This window comes from Cyprinus carpio, chromosome A16 (genome assembly GCF_018340385.1).
Source record: "Cyprinus carpio isolate SPL01 chromosome A16, ASM1834038v1, whole genome shotgun sequence".
Classification (NCBI taxonomy): domain Eukaryota; kingdom Metazoa; phylum Chordata; class Actinopteri; order Cypriniformes; family Cyprinidae; genus Cyprinus; species Cyprinus carpio.
The window spans coordinates 1,172,721-1,194,680 of record NC_056587.1 but is presented as its reverse complement, the minus strand read 5'-3'; the positions used below and the strand labels follow the sequence as shown (position 1 = coordinate 1,194,680).

Below are 21,960 nucleotides of genomic sequence, written 5' to 3'. Positions count from 1 at the left end.
TAAATGTACTTACGCCACAAAATTTCAAATGCATAAATAATTTTATAAGATTAATGTTTTAAATATTTTTGAACATACAAGTTAAAATATTGGTAAAATGCAGTACTTTTAAATATGAATCCAAACCACCAGTAGATGATGGTAAATTATTGTTTTAAAGAGCGAGTCATTAGTCATTCATTCAAACGGCTGATTCATTCAAAAACGAATCAAGTGACTAGTCAATATGAATGGGTTACTGAATCATTGACTCACTTGATTCGTTCCAAAACATGGATTCTTTCAGTATCGAAACTGCTGTGTTGCTCGAAGACACAAAACAGTTCTGCTGTTCTCTCAACAGTTCTGTTGAAACTTCATCAGCGAACTTGAGCAAAAACAGTAAATATTGTATTACAAATTGTGAACATTGTGTCTGTTTAACTCACATTGAAGAACTTCCACGCCGACGACATGTTTACATTGCGGATGTGTTCAGGGGCGGTGCCAGAGCATTTTAAACATAGGTGTTAGGGGGTGCTAGATCAATGACAGGGGGAGCTGCACTGAAAAAAGAAATAACATACCAGGTCTTTGAATATACAAAAATGAAATGTATAGTAGGTGGCCAACCAAAATGCAAGTTTAGAAAGTTAATTACAAAATGTGTGATAGTCATAGGCTGAAGCCTAATGCATCAAATTTAAAAATAAAAAAAATAAATTTACATTAAGGCTATGTTATGGTTATTAAACAGTCATTATGAAAACCATTAAAACTACTCAATTTCCTTATGTTGTATCAAGGGGCTGACATTTCAATCTAAGTTTATGAACGAAAAATCCTGACCTTGGTTGTTGGTCCTCTCTGTGCAAGGCTGCACGTTCGTGACACTCTAATCATGTCGCAATTTACTCTGACTCACTGTCATGACTTTGGTCTGGGGTGCGTTTCCCAAAACCATAGTTGTTAACTAAGTTAGCAACTTTGTTGGTTGCAATGCAATTTCCCATTGCCAACCAACTAAGTTTCTAACAGGTTGTTGTTGTGTTTTGAAAGTTCACCATGTGCTCGTTGTCTTCGTGGTTCCCTCCCCATTGTTATCTTAATTACTACTTCAGCTGCCGTCACGTCTGTGACTTGTTAATTCCTTAATTCTCCCGCTTTTTAAGTTCCCCTCATGTGTGGTCTTGTGTCCGACCGTTGTGGTGTTAATGTACTACACTTTGTGACCATCATCTAGTCTTGTCCTGCTGTGTTTTCTTAGGCTCCTGATGCAGTCTTGTGTTTTCAGTTTGTCTTCTCATCTGCTTGTGCTCAGCCTCTTGTTTCACCAGACTTCTGTTCTCTAGTTCCTGCCCTGATATTACAAGGAATTCTCTGCTCTGACGTTGTGTCAGTACCGACGCTTGGACTCTGTTAGCTGCTCTCTCTACCCTGACGCTGCGATGGCACTGATGCTGGGACTGTGCGCTGGTCTTCATTATCTACTCTGCCTAGTGGAGGGGCTGTAGGCTCGTGTTGACTGTTCCCCTCATCCTTCCTCTAATTTCCGCCACAGCTGAGTGGTGTTTGAGATTTAAATAAATTTGAGTTGAACCTGCAAATTGAATCCGTGTGTTTCCCTGACACTCACACCATAAAAATAAATAAAATAAGTTGTGAGAAATCAAGGTTAATAGGCTAAAACTGCGACATGAAAAATGGCTAGAAATCGTACAAAATGTAGAATATTAACTTGGAATGTTTAGATTACATTTAGGAAGGTGTGCATTAGCCTATGCCATAAAAAAATAAAACGATTGAAAATGTGGCTTATTGATGAGTGTTATAGGCTAGGCCTTGTTCTAACACATATTTTAGCACTCACATTAATGCCACAAATTATGAAAGGCTTGAAACTTACATTTAATAATTTGCTGATGTATTTCCTTTGTATTAATTAAAACGTGTTTAAATAATTAAACTTTTAAAAAAAATAACAATAATACTGATAATACAGTTTAGCATACAGTTTGGGCGTGCAAGTGATTGAGGTAATCTGTAAAATGTAAAAAAAAAAAAAAAAAAAAAAAAACAATTATATACAATAAACTTAAGGTATAACCTAGGCCTCTAAACTATGCCCTATAGCAGCCCTTGGCCGACAGCTTACCAGTATCCTCGACCGAGTCCGACTGGAGACAGTGTCTTTTTCTCTCTCTTTTTTGCTTCCTAATTAAACTGCTGTTGCAGCCATTAAAATAGGTCAGTTTAGTTTGTAATTGCAAAGTTATATTTCTTATTGTTTCATAATTAATTAATTTAGAAAAATGTTTGGAACATTTTTGTTAAATTCAAGTTGTTGTTGTTGTTGTTTAAGTGATGGCCAAGCATAGCAGCAGACAGATGAGTTGATCACATTTGATCAATGTAGCATTCACAAATCATCACGATTTGCTTAAAATAAAATCTGTAGATATTAAACACTTAAAGCATAGTACAATGTTAGCTTAAAAATGTAACATAAATAAAAGTGCTTATATCTAAGCATTTGTGCGGAGAGTGGAAGCCGAAGCATGCTTAATGTATGAGGCGCCAGCGCAATCACTTTATTTTGTTCTTCACTGGAAACAAGTAGGCTACGCCGTAATTTTTGCTCATACAGATAAGTCTTATACTTCATTCGGAACTGTAAATGGTCTACCCTTATTTTTTTGTGCACTCACAGTATCAACAAAACGTTGTGTCTTTTGTAAAATAGAGAAAACAAACAGGATGCAATTGCCTTCTCATCTGCGTGAACAGGGAAATGTTGAGCTCAGGCTGAAATGCAAAGCTCTAAAATCAGGTGCAGTTTAGCTTCACCGTGTCCGAAACTGATGGTTTATATTCACAATAAGCTACAGAATACATGTAAGACTGGATCCGTGAATGGCCAATAATGACAGCAAGACGTCAATAATGTATGATTGCGCTTTGGTTCATATTTAAGAAACGTTTTTGTTCAACTAATCATTTTTATGTGAGGTTGAAAAATCAGTGCTTTAAGTTAAATTTTGCTGTAGGCTATTCATCAAAAGCAGCAGCAAAAAGCAGCGTGCTCACTGGCAGTCCAGTTCATTATAAAACAATTAAGCCTATATAAGATCAGCATTTGAACACTATAATAAACACAAAAATTATCTGCATGGTGACACTGTTATTTTTATTATTGCGAAGTGAGATGAATCAAGAGCGCGTCTGTCTTGCGTGCACAAAAACGCAATGTTTAACAAGTTAATCCTTCCTGTGGTAGAAGCTAGAAGCTAGTGATTTCAACTACACAGGTTCAGGATTGCGTTTTTTACTTTTATATTTTTAAATAATAAAATAAGATATAAAATTATTAATACACGTGTGTATTCTGCAGTTCGCTGGTTTATGTTACACCATTGTTTTCTTTTAGATAGAGCATGTTCATTTTACACTGAGCAACCAGTAGTGTGAATGAATTCAGTCCATCTGGAGGGGGTTGGGGTTTGGGGGTAGTTATTGTAGCTTCATCGTGGGGGTTGACATAAAGGTGTGAATTTCATGCTCTTTCATATGGAGAGTGTCTGATAAGCATTTCAAACTTGCTCAGCAGGTTAAGGCAAAGTGTCTATTTTAGGACAAATGCCTAGTTTGGTTTGGCTTTTGCACATTTTTGCAACAGCATACAGAGTTTTAATTGTACGCGGCAATGCTGCAGTCGTTTTGCCAATACAAATGTAAAAATATAGTGTAGTAATAAGAAACTGTCCCGAGACATCATGTAGGCCTAATCATTTTTAGTTTCATTATTGTTTAGTTTAGTTTAGTTTATTTATATAGCACAACACAACAACAGTCGTTGATCACTGTGCTGTACAAGAAATTATAAAATCAAATTAACGGTTAGTATGATTTTACTGAAACATTCTTTTAAACACCTGCTGTGAACAAACACTGAAAGAAAGAGAAATAAGAACACAAACTACAACTTTCTCAGGCACAGCCTTAGATGAACTGAACCATGTTACAAGCATCATGTGAAGTCATGTTCTTCTGCGGCTGACATTTTGTACACTTTATGGCAAATGCCATCTTATTTTTTTCTATATTTGAACTCCAATGATCTGTTGTCAAGGAGCAGCCTATATTAATTGCCCATCAACCATGTAAATTGTTATGGTTTGCACAATTTTTATGAATTTAATTTAAATAAATATTAAAATTTGAGATTAACTGGTCAAAAATCATGAGTCATAATGGAAAATGTCGAATCACAGGACTGCACACTCTCACGAATTCAGCGTGGGACTCAGACAATTGACACCTTTCTCACGCTCTCTTTCATCACATCCATTTTCTCACGTAGTCAAAAGCACCCTCAGTTAAAACTGTAATAATAGGACATAAAAAATACTGTAGTAAACTGTAGTATTGACCATAGTTAACTGTAGTAAATTATAGTATACCATAGTAAACTGTTTACTACAGTATTTTTTTAATGTACTGATTCGGTATCTTATTTCATATTTTAACAGTTTAATTTTTCACCTACATTTTTAAGCAGTAATGATTCTTTATTATGTCACTTGATAAATGGTTATTTAATAATTCCATTCAGTCATGCTGTTGCACACGCATTAGTGTGATTCAGTTTGTTTTCCGATCAAAATCGGACACTTGACTACTGCACTCCTGCAAGACTGCATGTTCAAAGCAGAGGTGTGAATCCCCAAAATCTTCTTCCACTCAAGTATGTCTGACAATAACAGATACAAAATGTTCATTCTCACATAAAAATGGCCCTGGTTAATGACTATTCTGTGTCTAATAAGACTTTTATTTTGAATTACTTTTTTTTACTTGTTGTGGCTTAGACTTTTTATTTTTAACTGAGACATGGACTGGAGCTGATGAGTCATTCATCTTTGGTGAACTATGTCCATTAAATAGTAGCTTAATTAGCACTCCAATATGTGTTCGAAGAGGATTTGGGGTGGCCATGGTATTTAGGAACCAGTACAAATTACAGACAATCTTTGCTTGAGAACTTTTCTATATTCGAATCACAATGTGTACTGATCTTTCACCACTCCGTTGCTATGTATCTGGGTGTCCAAAGCCAGATAAAGATTTTTATAAAGGAGTTTTCTGATTTCACATCTCATATTGTTTTGGACTCTTTTGGTTTTATTCAGCATGTTGATAAAGCTACACATGTACTTGGGCATGCTCTTGACTTGGTTATGTCATATGGGTTTCCCAATGATAATATCAATATTGAACATGCTTTTTTCTCAGATCATAAGCCTATTTTTTCAATGGCAACCATGGTTAGATGATACCACCCGTTCACTTAGACACATACCTCCAAACTCAGGCAACACAGTTGTAAATGAAGCGTTCTGGTGCACTCTGACAACAAAATAAAGGAAAAAAGACAACATATGCTTCAAGTAAAAAAAAAAAAAAAACACATTTATACCACAACATTTTTGGACAGTTCAACATTTTTGGACAGTGCAACAGATGTTGTCATCGGTGTGTATACTTCACTTTGTGAGCAGCTGAGTAATTTATTTTTGCAAATTTTAATGTTCACATTAAATGTTCACATCTTTTCACTGCAGAAGAAACAGAAGCTGCATCTGAAGTGGCATTAGATGTATTTACACAGACTGTTTAATGAAGCTGAGGTGCCATAAATGCACTTACGCCACAACATTTCAAATGCATAAATAATTTTATATGATTAATAATTTAAATATTTTTGAACATACAAGTTGAAATGTTGGGAAAATGCAGTACTTTTAAATATGAAACCAAACCACCAGTAGATGATGGTATATGACTGTTTCAATGAGCGAGTCATTAGTCATTTATTCAAACGGCTCATTCATTCAAAAATGAAGCAAGTGTCTTTCTTGTCTTTATGAATGGGTTACTGAATCATTGACTCACTTGATTCGTTCCGAAACATGGATTCTTTCAGTATCAAAACTGCTGTGTTGCTCGAAGACACAAAACAGTTCTGTTGTGGCTTTGATTGAAACTTTGTCAGCGAACTTGAGCAAAATCAGTCAATATTGTATTACAAATTGCAAACTTTGTGTCTGTTTAACTCTTTAACTCTTTAACTTTAACTCTTTAACTTTAACTTTAACGATGCCATGTTTACATTGCGGATGTGTGCAGGGGCAGTGCCAGAGAATTTTAAACGTAGGTGCTAAGGGGGTGCTAAATCATTGACAGGGGGAGCTGCACTGAAAAAAATTTAAATAGCAGGTCTTTCAATTTACAAAAATGAAACATGTACAGAAGGTGGCCATACAGAAGGTGGCCAACCAAAATGCCTATTACCGCTGCGTGTACCGGCGCCGCAGAGCCACGGTGTTAACTGCAAGTCAGTTGTCTGTTGAAGTTGTTCACAAAACTACTGCCAGGTGGCACAAAGGAACAGAAGATAAAATACTTTAAATCTCTCAAGATCTGATTAAACAACTCCACAAACAGCATTACCAGCTCAACTTACAATATTACTAAGCAGATTGACTTTATTTCTGTCAGACATCTACAGAAGTTCTTATTGAGAATTAACAGAGGTTTAGATGTTGATGTCTTATTGAAAATGCTTTGTTTGAGGTCACCATCATGGAGATGTTTAGTTGGCTTGACTTTTACTGGGTTGCTTCTTTTGCAACAATTGTAGGTGTTGTTAGAAAACGTTTCTGCAGTGATGAAGCAGCTAACATGTTTGTTTTAATAACAGACAAATTATCACATTAAAGTAGTTTGAACGACTGCTTTTTTTACATTTGCTGACTTAAGAAATTGAAATGTTATTAAGAGATCTAAAACTCAACCAATGTGAAACTTAATAATTTGTAACACCCTTGATGCACTTCAGAAGTTAAATGTTGATGTGTGTGAGTGTATCAATAACACTGTCTTTGTTAACTTTTTGTTTAAAACATGTTTTGTTTCATTAATACACTCACAGAAATCAGCATTCAGGATATGAAACACAACAATTGTGACATGCTCCATGCCAGCATGCAAAACACATCCATGGCTCCCAGCATGCATTGCTGCATTTTTATTTTTTTTGTCACCATTGTTGAAGTTTGTATGATGACTGCTGATGTCTAAGTGTGATGTATTAAACTTTTAAACAGTTTTGGACAATCTTACATAAATTACTGAAATGTTACAAATTGTTTTTGTTTTTATTTCACATTAACAAAAGAGTTAATTTCTGGAGGCTTCATTTGCTCACACTACCACCTGGTGGCCAAAGAGTGTAAAACAATTAGATATATTACAGACTGTAATATATCTGCTTGTTTTACACTCTTTGGCCACTCATTTTACAGTCATTTGCCTGTTATTTAAACGGACATCATGAGATGCTTTATAAATGCAGAAATGTTTTCTGAAAAAACTTGCAATTGTTGCAAAAGAAGCAACTTTAAAATTAAAATGTCAAGTGTCAAGTGACCAACTAAAGCAAACAATGATCTCCATGATGGTGACATCAAACTAAACATTTTCAATAAGACATCAACATCTAAACCTCTGTTAATTCTCAATAAGAGCTTCTGTAGATGTATGACTGAAGTAAAGTCAATCTTGTTAGTAATACTGTACATGAAGTTGGTAATGCTGTTTGTGGAGTTGCTTAAACAGATCTTGAGAGATTTCAAGTCTATTATCTTCAGTTCATCTAAGGCTGCAAACTACAAGAAGAAAGTTGTAATTTGTGTTCTTATTTCTCTTTCTTTTAGTGCTTGTTCACAGCAAGTATTTGAATGATTGAAAGAATGTTTCAGGAACATAGTACTAACCTTTAAATAACATTCTACTAACATTAAGGAAACCGGATATTTTTTATGTTTTTGGAATGTTACAAATCTACATTCCCAGAATGCTGAATTTTAAATCAAAATTAAGTTGAATGTTTGAGGAACATCATACCTTTATAAAACTTTCCTCTTATCGTCAAGAAAACTGGATATTTTTTATGTTCCCAAAACCAACACTGAATATTTGGAGAACGTTCTTATAACAAAATTCCTTTAGCTGGGATCCTACTTCATCCCCTACCACAAGCTATGAGGTAATGTGAATCTAGAAATTTCCTTTGGAACAGTAACTCTTTCAAAACAGTCATGTTGCAAACCATCCATTTTGACAGTTTCAACAGATTTTTTATTTATTTTTTTAAATAAATAATTTCTTTTATAATGGTACCCTATGACTTTGTATTTGTTAAGGTGTAAAGCTTGGTTATACATTATTAAATGTTCTTATTATTGTTCTGGTTTTATGTCAGAATTAAAACATTCAAAACAAGTAGGTTGTTACAGTTATTGCATAAGATTTTTTAAAGTTTAAAGTTAATTAAAGTTTTCTGAATATTTTAGGAATAAAATGTCCATGAAATGACCTGACCATGATTTATTGTAATGTGCCTGTAACATGAAATATGAATTGCCTATTATGAGGGAATACAAACGTAGCACAATTACAGCTGAGATTGGCTCGATACCAATTTGACGCCGTTCTAGAAGTTCTTCAGTCAAAGGGTATTCAAACCTCATTTACACTGAATGGTTGGTATAGTGTCCCATTTAGAGTCTTTAACATTCTTTTAAAGTAAATTTCATGGCCGAATGATAAATACATGTATCCATGTAATACATTATGTGAATAGTTAATTAATCAAATGTGTTAGATCCAGTCTTCACTATCTCTCTATCAGGACATGCCAGATTTTGGTCTGATATTCAAAGGAGTTAACATGTTGGCTTGTTAACTCTTTTACTTTTACAAGAGATGCATATGAAGGGGTAGTAGGGGCAATAGTCAGTATAATGACTTGTTACCCGAAGGTTGCAGGTTCGAGTCTCAGGTCCGGCAGGGATTGTAGGTGGGGGGAGTGAATATCCAGTGCTCTCTCCACCCTCAATACCACGACTAAGGTGAGACACTTGAGCAAGGCACCGAACCCCCAACTGCTCCCTGGGTGCCGCAGCATTGGCTGCCCACTGCGCCGGTTGTCTGTTCACGGTGTGTGTGTGTGTGTGTGTGTGTGTGTGTGTGTGTGTGTGTGTGTGTGCACGTTTTTGTTCACTACTCACTGCTGTGTGTGTGCACTTGGATGGATTGAATGCAGAGCACAAATTCCAAGTATGGGACACACGTCACGTCCTTTCTAAAGTGATAAAATAACTAAATAAATTTTTCTGAAGAATATTTGTTGCATTACTTTTTATCAGTCTTTCTTTGTCTGACCAGCATATATTCCACAACTGTTACCAAGCAAATACAACTGCTGCTTCCCAACATCGTCTTGTGATGTAAAAATCTCTGAGTACACAAATGCACAACACAACATAAGATTAAACATGAATAATGGGTAATCACAGTAATATAATATGAAAAATAATAAATAAGTTAATTTTGATTATATTAAGAAATGAATACATAAAGGTAAAGTGCATCAAAGAAAAGATTAATGTGAATGAAGTTGTCTGTAACTGTCATCAACTGTCAGATGTTGTGCCAAAGTGTTTTAATCATGAAAAATGCAAGGAAAACAATTTGTGTATTAATTAAACTCTGCATCCTGTTGCACAAAAGGTAAGTACAAACACACCGTTATTCATACAATGAGTTCTCGTGAGGTCTATTCATCTTTATTTAAAGCTATGATGATGAGTAGAATTCTTTTTTTAATTTTGGCCAATATACGGCCAATATGTGTAGCTAACACAAGACAGCTGCATTTTTGCCAACGCTATCTGTGTTCACAGCAGCCGCTGGTTTACACTGGTCACGTTAATGATTGTGTCTAAATGACTGATTTTACTTTCAAGTTTTCAGTAAACGTAAAAATAAAACAACATACTTTTACTAGGCTAGTTAACTGAAATCAAACGATCAACTCCACAAACCTCTGCTGAATCGTGAGTTGAACTGTGGTCTCATGCTGATGACAGTACATTCAAGTAGGCACGCCCACAGCGGGTTATGATTGGTCGATCGACAGACTGAAATCTGATTGGCTAAACAGTACGAGTGACCCGCGTGGGACAAGTTCGCTGCCACGAAGATCTCCAAAATACACACACTAGTGTTGGAAAATTTGATTCTTTCAAGAGATTTGTTCATTTTCAGTTCGTTCACCAAAATGATTTGTTCAGATTTGTTCACTGTTTCGTTCAGTGACCATTTTTTCATATTACATAAATACGCAAGCAGCTGGCGAAAAAGTCTTATGTGTTATGTCTTAAGTCAATGAACGCATTTACTTGTTACAAAAACTGATTTGTATTAAAATGTGTGCATAATCTACTAATTAAATAAATAAAGTCTAAATAAGTTGTTCAGGTGACCAAAGCACAAGGTTTTCTTGCATAACATTTTAATTGCTTGGTCAGACATTAAGACATTCATAAATCGGGGATTAAACGTCGAGTTATGTTCTCTATGCTAAATAATAATATATAAAAAGCATGTGTGCACAGTACATATAACTGCACTTTGCATCCTTTCTACTGATTGCTGATCGAGATTGATATGCTAAATAGCTGACTGACCTGGTTGCGCCACCTTGTTATAGAGGGAGGAATATCAGAGAACGAGAAATATGAATCAATGGATTACGAGAACGATTGGTTCACCTAAAAGATTTGTTAAAAAAAAACGATTTGTTCATGAACATAACATCACTAACACACATTCAAGGCGATTCACACATTCACAGTCCATGATAAACTCGTGAATTTTAAACATTCAGCATTTTTGCACAAAGTTGTATATCTGTCAATTGTTTTGCATTTGTGAAACTTATTTTATGAACATATATACTTATTTTGTCCACATGAGTTGGTTTTTGTGAATAGCAGAATCAGAATTAGCTTTATTCGCCAAGTGTGCGCAAACACACAAGGAATTTGTTGTGGTTTTTTTAAGAAGCTTTTTTTTAAAGTTTTTTTTTTTAAGTTTTATTGCTGACAACAAGATACGCCATTCGGTAAGGGAAATGCAAAAAAAAAAAAAAAACCAAAAAAAAAACAAAAAAAAAACATGACATTATTTGTCAGAAACGTTATCAACATTGTCAAAAACACTAGTGCAGAGATCTGTACAAGTAGGTTACAGAATGAAATGAAAAATGCATACACTAGCCAAGAAAAAGTCTATGCTAAGTCATTCAGTATAATAGTTCAATTTTCACAAATCATGCTATATAAACATTCATAAGAGCACTAGACAAAGTTATCAGCTATATAATGGTTATAAATAAAAACTTTATGCAGTATGTATGGTTGCATGAATAATAAACAACTGATAAAATTATCCAACCCATAAATAGAGTAAAGTATTAACACATTTTGATGCAATAAAAAGGGTATGATTTAAAAATGATCGTCCCTCCAAAACAGAAAAAACATCTTTCACAAACATCTACATTTCTGTCTCTTTTAAAGTGTTAATAGTGTATATAGTGTATATAATCAGTTTTATTTATAGGGGTTATCATAGCACAATTCTATAATAAGGGGGTTATTACAGAGACTCCCTGGACCTCACTAATTTTCAAAGCCTGGCTACGGCCATGCATACATACATACATGCATACATACATACATATCTGACATGAGAACAGAATCATTTAAATAAGACTTAATAAATAATAATGTATATGAATCTGGAACAGAAAATGTATATAAATATTTGTGCATTATTTACTCTATATTATGTACAGCTTTATAGAAAATATGCATATTTACATAGTACTTGAGAAAGAGGCAATGATTAGAGATGGAGAATGAATTACAGGCATGAATTACAGAACACAGGTCATAATTCCTGTGTTTGCTGTTTAGGCTGGAGATAGCATTGGGGGAAAACAGTTTTTATGCCTAGATGTTCTAATCCACAGAGATCTGTTGCATCTGCCTGAAAGGAGAAGTGCAAACAGGTTGTGTCAGGGGTGAGAGGGCTCTTTGATGATGTTACCTGCCCGTTTCTTTACTTTGGAGTTGTACAAGTCCTGAAGACTGGGCAGGTGCACACCAATGATCCTTTCTGCTGTCCTAACAGTCTGCTGCAGTCTTCTAATATCTGATTTGCTGGCTGACCCAAACCAGACAGTTATAGAAGAGCACAGAACCAACTCATTAACAGCTGAATAGAACTGTGTCATCTGCACCTATGGCAGGTTGAACTATTTCAGTTGATGAAGGAAGTACGATGGAGTCGATATGAAATATAAGTCGATATGAGTGTCCCACTTCAGGTCCTGAGAGATGGTGGTTCCAGTTCCAGTTATATATATTTATTTATAATATATAGGGAATAATATATAGGAATTATAGGGAATATATATATATTTTTTCATGCACGTAAATTGGGTTTAATGCATGTGAATTGGGATTTGAATGTGCGCTATGTGTCTTTTGCGTGAATTTGCATAACACACATATACAGTGCAGGAGCCAAAAATGTAGTGATTATTTCACCACTAGAAGGTGTTATGCACTGTGGTGAGTAGATGTAGGTCACCTTTTCACATTGCATGAAACTAACCTGCCCTTGTTGCTGTATTAGACAGGTACAGGTGGCAGGAACATATGGTTCTTAGCATAGCTCCACATGCTTTTATTTAAGTGTTGTTTGTTCATTAAATTAACAAGTCAAGAAATGGACATTGCTTTGTGGACATTGTTTATTTTAACCTATGAGTCAAGGACAATCTATAACATTATAGGAAAGACACTACAACTAAAAGAGGAGAGTAAACCCTTAAACATTAATTTAATTGTTCTGTTGTATATTCCTGAAAAGCACTGTAATATTTCTAAGACACATGTTTGATCTTCATGCTGATGGATTTCATTCCAACAGTTTTACCCTTCCAGGCATTCCAAAAATTTCCAATAGCAAAATATTCGGCCTCTTCACCCCATAAATACACACCATTAGGGTTTGTTTCCGTACAGCGTTTGTACCAAAATGCCCCGAGACAAATTTTAGCACAGTTATCTTTATAGACATCTTGGTCTCTGTCTAAGGTGGTGAACTTCTGTCCATTATGGTAAGATAAAGAGTCCCCTGCAGAGAGGAAGAGCATCATTGAGGACAATAACACAATGGAAATTAATTTTCATAAATATAAACAGTGATGGCCGAGTTCCTCTAAACTAGTTATTAATTACTAGCTACTATTACATCTTCAGCAGTGTCAACAGAGTACCATAGTAAAAAAAAGTATTTCATTAATTATTACTAATTACTTTCTAAATTAACCATGAACAGTTGAACAAGACATGTAAAAAAATTCAATTCTTTCAAATGTATAATATAAAATTGCATTAATTAACAGTGAACAAACCAAAATTCTTAAAAAGAGAACGTTACATTAAAAACATTTATTTAAAATTTTGATGTTAAATCCACTGTTGTTTTATACAGAGTTGCTCTACAGTGTATGCAGTATTCAGCGCAGTTACATCAGAAGTAACTGTAATTCAATTACAGAAAAATTCAGATTAATCCGTTTTTTGTTTTTTTTTTCAAAGAAAAGTAATTAAATTACAGTAATGAATTACTTAGTAATGCATTACACCCAATATTTAAGAGTAAATGAAAGTTTCCTACCAGCTCCTCCATCAGTGAATCTTGAAACTTGTAGTTTATACCCATCAGTTTCAGGACCCACAGAGAAGTTTGAGTACTGAGCGAAAACTTTATTTCCTTGAAAATCCTCCAGATCCACCCTCAGAATGTAAGCCCTGTTGCGAGTCAGCTGGTACATGTTCTCCAGCCCTGATTATACACACACATGAAGAACACGTTCAACCAAACACTGGAAATGAAGATCCACACAAACACACACACACTGTGAGATCTTACCCAGCCAGTATTCACCCTCCACATTCCCAAATCCTCTCTTGTACTGATTCCACGGTCGATAGAAATTCACACTGCCGTCCATTCTCCTCTGAATCACCTGTGATGGGTTTATATAGAATATATTATTCATAATCTATGTTCTGATGTATGTTTAATGATCTAAATTCACATTCCTACCGTCCATCCTCCACTGTCTTCATCATTCCAATCTGAGATCATCTGACAATATACCCAGACAGGAATGTCAACTGCTGGATAGATGGAGTAAATCCCACTGACTTTTTCTCCTGAGTTATAAATATCAGAACAATCATTTTCATACTGACATTCACTCATCAGTACAACTGGTAGAAGAGCCGCCAAAAACACCATCATCTACACAAGATACAGAGAGAAAGAGATGAACATCACACTAAAATGAAGCTGAAAACATCTCTAGGAATGAAGAGTTATTGATGAGCTTACTGCCATCTTTTTACTCTTTCTTCAGTAGATCACAGCAGAGACCTGATTTATCTAGACCAAAATAATAGAAACATTTTTATATCGTCTTCTTTGACTTTTTGTTTATTTTATGAAAGTTGTATAAATGTCTGAATGTTCAGTGATGTAAATAAAGAATAAAGCAGTAACTCACCATTTGTGTTCCTTCAGTCTGTCACAAACACTCTTTATATCTGTCAGATTCTCAGGTTCCTCATCGGATTAAAGAAGAAATTTACATTACAAAAACCCATATTTTGGAGGCAAATAAAATGCAAGTTAAACCTGAAGTCACAAGCTGTATTTGCTTTGCTGGCAGTGCATTGGCCCTGAATTGCTGCTTTTCAAGTATATTCTTGTTCTTCTTATTATTATTATTCTTGAATGGAAGTCTATGGCAGTCCATAGAACTGTTTGGTCAAATATTGTGATACACTTGTGATGCTCAGGACAGTAGGATGAGAGGCAGAAACCAGTAGGAAATCACAAACCATTTGTTCTAATGTTGTAAATATTGAAACTATCATTGAAATAGCATCACAGAAATATAATTTCTATTATAGAAATACAAAACAAATACCCAGATTTGTACATGCAGCACATATTCCCAACCCACAAGAGAGGGATTAAATAAGTGCTTGAAGCATAAGATAAATGTTTTCCTTCAACAGATACAACACTTGTGTTAAGCATTTTCTCCCTTTGTTTGTTTAACACTGAAGAGCTTATCTTGTAAACCCCATTTTGCATGCATGTAAATATAAGTCACAACTTCCTTACATACAGTAAGAGAACAGCTGTGCAGTTTATATGCATAGGTCACATTATTTGCTCTTGGAAATAATTGTGTACCAGATGCCTTTATCAAAACTGACTTACAAAAGTCTTTTTAGAGGAAGCGTAACCTTGGATCTGAATGGATTATGACAAAATCCATGACTACTTTGTTATATATACATATTTATATACATATGTTACGTGCTCTGGTTGTTCCCTCCCCTTTTGTTATTTGTTGCTGTATTTCTTCCCTTGTTATCGGTTTCTTCCTGTTTTCCCGCTCTCTGCTGTTTCTCTGTTTTTAGGTGCTATGATTGGTTGGGTGATGTGTACATCATGATTATCATCGTCTCGTGAAACATCCCATCATTAATTGGTGCAAGATAAAAGATGCCGTGGAGAACAGAGGAGGAGGAGCTTGGATTGTTTGTTGGCTGTGCCAGTTTGTTTGATGCTGCTGTTTAGTGGTGGCTTGCTTGCTTGTGTTTGACATCGAGAACATCTTGTCTGACATAAATTTCACCAGCCCGGAGATATAGGAAAGGGAAGTACTGTATGTCAATGACTTACATTGAGCAAACACGTAGAATTACCCTTTGTTAGACACACCAGGGAAGGAGCGTGTGCAACCCCGTGTAAGTTTTGTTTTGTTAGTTAGTGAAGCTTTAGGTAGGGCGTGTTGAACCACAAAGATTTCTTTATTTTTGGGTTGTAGTTTAGAGGGTGGAGAATTAGTTAGTGAATTTTTTGTTTTTGTTATTTTTGTTTGTTTAGCACGGCTCATTTTCTTATTCTCTGAGGATATTCGAACTAGCATTATTTTTCTTTGTATATAGCTGTAAATAAGGTTTTTGGTTGGTGTGTTTTCAGTTGTGTAAATTATATCTTGTAAATAAAGCAAACCACTTATTGTCATGTTGGTTGTCCTTGTATCATTCTCCCCTAGCACTCCCCAGAGACCAAAATTATAGTGTTGTGTTTACATTTTATTATGTATGTCTTCCTCATACCTCTATGCTACCAGGGGACGTAACAACATATTATACAGTAGCAGAGCCAGACTTACCCATTAGGCAAAGGTAGGCGACTGCCTTAGGCCCATAAAAGCCAAGGGCCCCCTCAAATGCTTTTCATACCAGATGCGCATCAAATGCAGACACGTGAATGGTTGCTGTTTATGGTGTTTAATACCACAACAACCAACTTTGTGTCCGAGTTGAATGTGCTTCTCGTGTATCCTGTTTTTAGCAAACAATTACTGTATATCATGCATCTAAAACAATAAATAAAGAACAACACTTCATATTCAATTACTCTTTTTTTAAAATACAACCCACAAGTTTATGAAAATATCACAACTACTAAACAAAAATAAGAGAGATCTGCACTCGTCCAGATTCAGGCAAAAAGGCTTATTTCATTTATTGCTCAGAGCTCACAAAAATATGTGCGAAAAGGTGCAAAGGTGAAGAACGTTTTGTGGTATTAACCCTTCCTCAGTGCCATGTGCTACCAAACACACAGTGCCATGAATTTGTGCCACAGTGCAATGAATTTGCATTTTCATTAATCCCCATTTGATAATTTATCGTTTTTGTGAAAAACCTGTATCTCAGCTGTAAATCAACTGCTATTTCGTGGTCTACAAAGAAAGCCATTATAACATGTATATGAAAAATATAAAAACACTAGACACAAGGGGCATCAAGCAACAAGCAACAAAAAAGGAACCTAAAGGTTGATCTAGGTAAATGTGTGCAAATGTATAGGGCCCCATTCCTATATTTTGCCTGGGGCCCCCAATTCACTAAATCTGCCCCTGACTTGGTGCACACTGTGAAGTTGTTGAGATCAATTCTAAACTTCCTCGTTCACTCCTGACAGCAAAATTTATATATTTGCATAACCCAGCGCTCGTTCACTCAAGTAAGCCTCGTTCACTCCTGACAGCAAAATTTATATATTTGCATAACTTTCTAAACATTTACAGATGAATATAACTGTGACATATCCATTATGCACTAGGAAAAAAAACAATGTTTCAAATGCATTGAACAGCACAAATATATTCGCTGTTTGCCATGGTGGATCAATTTGATCCACGATCGACATTAAGGGCTGCTTAATAATAAGCGTGCATATCAAATTATCCTGACTCATTGAATCTGGATCGAATTAGTGAGATTGCTTGAACTTAAATTGTTGTTTATGAAACTGCTTTAGTCCTGATTGATTTGTTAGGTTATTTCAAGTCAAGTTTTGGACTTTCATCCCCACTTTTCTTAGCATCTATTATGAAACAGCTCCCAGAGCACAGTGTGTGTTGTTGCTGACATCTCCTAAACTTTAAAGGGTGAAAAATATGAGAGTATTAGAAGTTTTGTCTTGGGAGACAAATGTGAGAAGCAGGAGACTCAAGCTAAAGTCTCCAACTGATGTCCATGTGACTGTAGCATCTGCTTAAGATCATGTATGATCATTTGGGCTTTATGTTGTAGGGATTCCTTTAGCCTTTTGACATTTGCATATAAATTACAGAATCTGGCCCCATAGTATACATTTATATGAGTGCTTAATGGCAAGGTTTACCCCCATTATCTGGAAGATAAGGTCTCCCATCCAACTTCAAACACATTCCGAGATAACTACATAGCTCTTGATGCCAGACACCTAATAGCTGAAACTATATGTGCCTTGTTATTGGTCAATCCAACCAAAAGGGGTGTTACTGGGAAACCAGATAAAACCTCTTCCACACCCAAAAGGCATCTCTTCTTAACTTGCGGTTCCCTGGAGACACCCATCACTTTGGACACCTCACGACTCCCCTTCCGGGGGAGTCCGATCTTCTGGCAGTTTTCAGCAACTTTGTTGATTCACTTCGGAGCAGTCAACCCATGGATGAAATGATGAAGGTTTTACTCCTAACAGGATTCAACAGGAATCTACGCATTATACATGCACCGGGACACTTTACTCAGGAACTACAGAACCAATGCAAGTAACCACTTGTTAACTATTTAGATGCGGCTTTGACCCCTTTTAATTAAGGTGATGAGATTCTTTGATGGTTCTTAACAGGTTGTGGTTTAGTTTATGAGTAAATACTACCATGACTCTCCACTCTCTTGCGCGTGAGCGCTCGCTCGCTCTCTCTCTCTGCAGTGCGCTCTCTCTCTCTCTCTCTGCAGTGTGCTCTCTCTCTCTCTCTCTCTCTCTCTCTCTCTCTATCCATGCCTTCCTTGCATGCCTTCCTTCCTTTAATGTGTGTATGTTTGTATTTAGTCTGATTGCATGTTCCCCTGTAGTGCAGTTTAATAAACATCCATATGTATTCACACTTGGTTGTCTGTGTTTGCTGCTCACAAAACGAGGTCACTTTAACGTTCCGGTTTTGTTACAGGCTCTGGGAGCAATGTATTAGTAGTAAAATTGTTTTTCGTGGCCAGAGAAATAATTTTACTTAGAGTCAATAAACGATTAACACTGTCCGCCCTGCGGACGAACAAATCAATTTATTGTACTAGTAATGCTATAATGCAACAAGTAATTCCTGAAGATGAATGTAGTTAATAATAACCAGTTATGATTAATTATGTACATCTCACTTTGAGCTAATTTCATGACCTCATTTATGTCTAGCAGAAACATTTGAGATTTTCTTTCCTCTGGGTTAACATTAAAACAAATTTTGGAGCCTCTGTCTCAAACCTATAGAGCCACCAATGGGCCAAATAAGCATGATATTTACACTAATAACATTTGAAAGTGAAGTCATAGCTGATAATTTTTGATTCTGGAGATCATGTCGGGTCGGATGCACACCATGGGTGTGTCTCAATCAGCTTCATGCGTCATGAATCAATATATTATGTACACAAGTTTAAGCACTGGTAAGGAGCCTCGTCACTACACATTGTGACTGTGCATTAATTATAAATGTTAGCTAGATTATGTTTACTACCTGTCTAGGTATGCTTATGCTGAAATGTAATTAATTATTATGTGTATTGATGTCAGGTTTATGTTTTGTTTTCCCTTTGTGTTTTTGGATTTCTGTCTGCTGTGTTAGTTTTTCTTCGACCCAGTTTTCCCCATGAACTGGACCATGGAGCAATAGAAGAAGGTATTGATCTTGCTTTTTTAGATCACGTTGATGGTCAGGTGCATGTGCGTCAACTTCGTGGCAATGGTTTATCCTGGTGATAGTAGCCTTTTTCATCAGGATAACGCACCCTGACACACCAAACACATTGTTCAGGAATGGTTTGAGGAACATAACAAAGAGTTCAAGGTTTTCCTTGGCCTCCAATTAAGCCAGATCTCAGTCCCATTGAGCATAAACACATTTTTAAACAAATTTACATTCATAAAATACATTTCACAAATGCAAAACACTATTCACACACAAACAAGTGTGCATTCAAAGTTTTGAGTGTTTTACATTCCCATTTTTTTTGTTGAATAGGCATTGGCAAATCATCACCTTGGATTTGTGTTTGTGTATGGTAGGTCACTTCTCTTCAGCCAATAAGATTTGAGCCTCTTAATCTGAGTCTTAACCCAGTATGGCCTTTTTGTGTACAGTGTTTATTCATTACTGTTTATAAGCTACATGTGAGAATCTCAGAAGCCAAACACTGACATTGTTTTGATTTATAATTCAAAAGTAAATAAAAGGGCCTTTAAGTCTAATGCTGTAGCTAAGGGGTGCAGAACTCAATTACTGGAGGGCCGCAGCCCTGCAAAGTTTAGTTCCAACCCCGTGGAACACAACTGAAGTTATCATTAGAATGTCAAATGCATTTTGCATTGGTCTTTGTGTAATGTCTATAAGGTCATTAAGAACACTTTCTGAACGTTTTATGCTTCTTTTATAATTGTTTTCTCAACAGTTGTTGTTCCATTAAATTTCTCATTTAGTATTTCTGGTGTCTGTTGTGAAGATAAACACATCTGACATAATGCTTTCAGTGCAGGAATTTATTGAAAATGTATAAATTGTTAATTAATTTCAGTTGTAAATTAAAAGAAGTGACCCAAAACAAAGAAGAACAATTTATAAACAGTCATACCCTAGGCGCGAAGCACCCCGATTTTTTCTCTGGGCAACTGTTTAACTGTTGGGGGGAAAAAATGGTGTCTATTTTACACTGAAAAAAGTGCAAATAACCGGTATTGTTGGCAGATTGTGATTGTGCTAGTCAAAATTACATAAGACGGCCACAAACTGTCAGATTCAGTGGTGTAGATGGTAAAACGTGTGTCATTCAATGCCTTTTGACATGATCGACCCGGGTTCGAATTTGCCTTTTGGCAAACTTTTTTTCTCCCTTTTCAAATTTCAAATCACATCAGAAAAGCATTTTTTTTTAAAATAAAATTGATAGAAGTCATCAATAAAGTATCGGATAGGGCTAGGGTAGGTGTAGGGAGGGCTTTTGTCCCAATAAGATGGCATCTATTTAATAATTTGAATTAAAAATTTACACTCAATAAGTTATTGGATACTGTTTTATAATGTAGTACAATGCTGAGGTGCATATAATTGCCACTATTTGCAATAATTAATTAGCAAAATATCCTGCTATTTTTAACATAGTATAAATAGAATTGAGCTATTTACAGTGTAAATAGCATATCACTAAAAAAATTGCTATTTTAATTTAGTGTATTTCCTCTTAGTGTAAATAGGCTGTATCGCGCAAATTTTAGCAACACGATGAATTGTTAACAGTGATTTTACCAGTTTTTATTTATTTCCTAAAGTTGGTAAGACTTTACAGCCTATTCTTGTGTTGAAAGTGATTTAAACAGAAAGTTATGAACTATGAACTATTATGAAACTATTTCGCAACAATAGCAATGTAAGTAATATGTGGAATATTTGTCACAGAAGCTGCCAAAATAAAAACATAATTTAAAAAAATATATTATATAAATGAATTTATATGTTTGAAGTTAATAAAATTTGATCCATGCACTGTTGCAGCTCCTAAACAAGTTATTGGCCAGTTTAACTTACTTTTAACTTGAATTTGATGCTTGTTAAATGTTAATTTTGGACCCTGCTACTATAAAAATGATTTCTAACATGAGATTGGTTAACGTCTATGATGTGGCTAAGTTCACACTGTTGTCAATCAGAGTAGGTGCAGTTTTGCAGAGTAAAGAAATGTTGCAGTTCATCTGGGAAAATAGGCTAAGTCTCCATAGAGCTTCAAATGCTTTTTTTCAGGTTCCGTTATAGTTTTAAGTGCATCATACACATACCGTATGGCCTTTTCTGTATGTGTGAACAAAGTCATTAGATGAATGGCTTGAGTATGTACACTGTTAAATGTCTTGTCACAGAATTTGAGCCAGTCAAATTTCAAGTCAAGTCAAATTTATTTGTATGAGAGTAAAAAGACAATTAAGAGATTAAAATATTGGTCGATATTACTTTATTTAGAGATTTAAAATTGGTTGGTTTTGTTCAAAGCAAGTGTAAGTGATTCTTACAAAAAGAATATTAATGAAAATAAGATTTACTTTTTTAGCCGAAAAGTCTGAAAAGAAAAGGAGCATAATTACTCTATAAGGTGGGAGTCTAAAATCAGCATTATTATTATTATTATTTTATATTTGTTGTGTAAAATTGGACAGAAGCAATAATGAAATGAAAGAGCTGCTTTGCATCTGAGCAGGTGAAGAAATTAAGTGCATTAATTAAATGGAGAAACTTAATTATTCCATGCCATTAAATAAAAGCAAACCTTTGTCACAGAGTTATGCACACAATCTTTAGACCTTCACTGGTTATTA

The 21,960-nt window shown here is 35.3% G+C and overlaps 1 protein-coding gene across 1 annotated transcript; it reads right to left on the bottom strand.

Moving 5' to 3' along the window:
• Positions 1–12,408: 12,408 nt before the first annotated feature.
• Positions 12,409–16,393, bottom strand: LOC109105572 (microfibril-associated glycoprotein 4-like). The gene is made up of 4 exons (XM_019118850.2): positions 14,071–16,393; positions 13,894–13,990; positions 13,639–13,806; positions 12,409–13,092 (listed from the first exon to the last, which is right to left on the bottom strand). The coding sequence occupies exons 1-4, from the start codon at positions 14,266–14,268 to the stop codon at positions 12,839–12,841; spliced, it is 717 nt and encodes a 238-aa protein (XP_018974395.2). The 5' UTR covers positions 14,269–16,393; the 3' UTR covers positions 12,409–12,838.
• Positions 16,394–21,960: the final 5,567 nt, after the last annotated feature.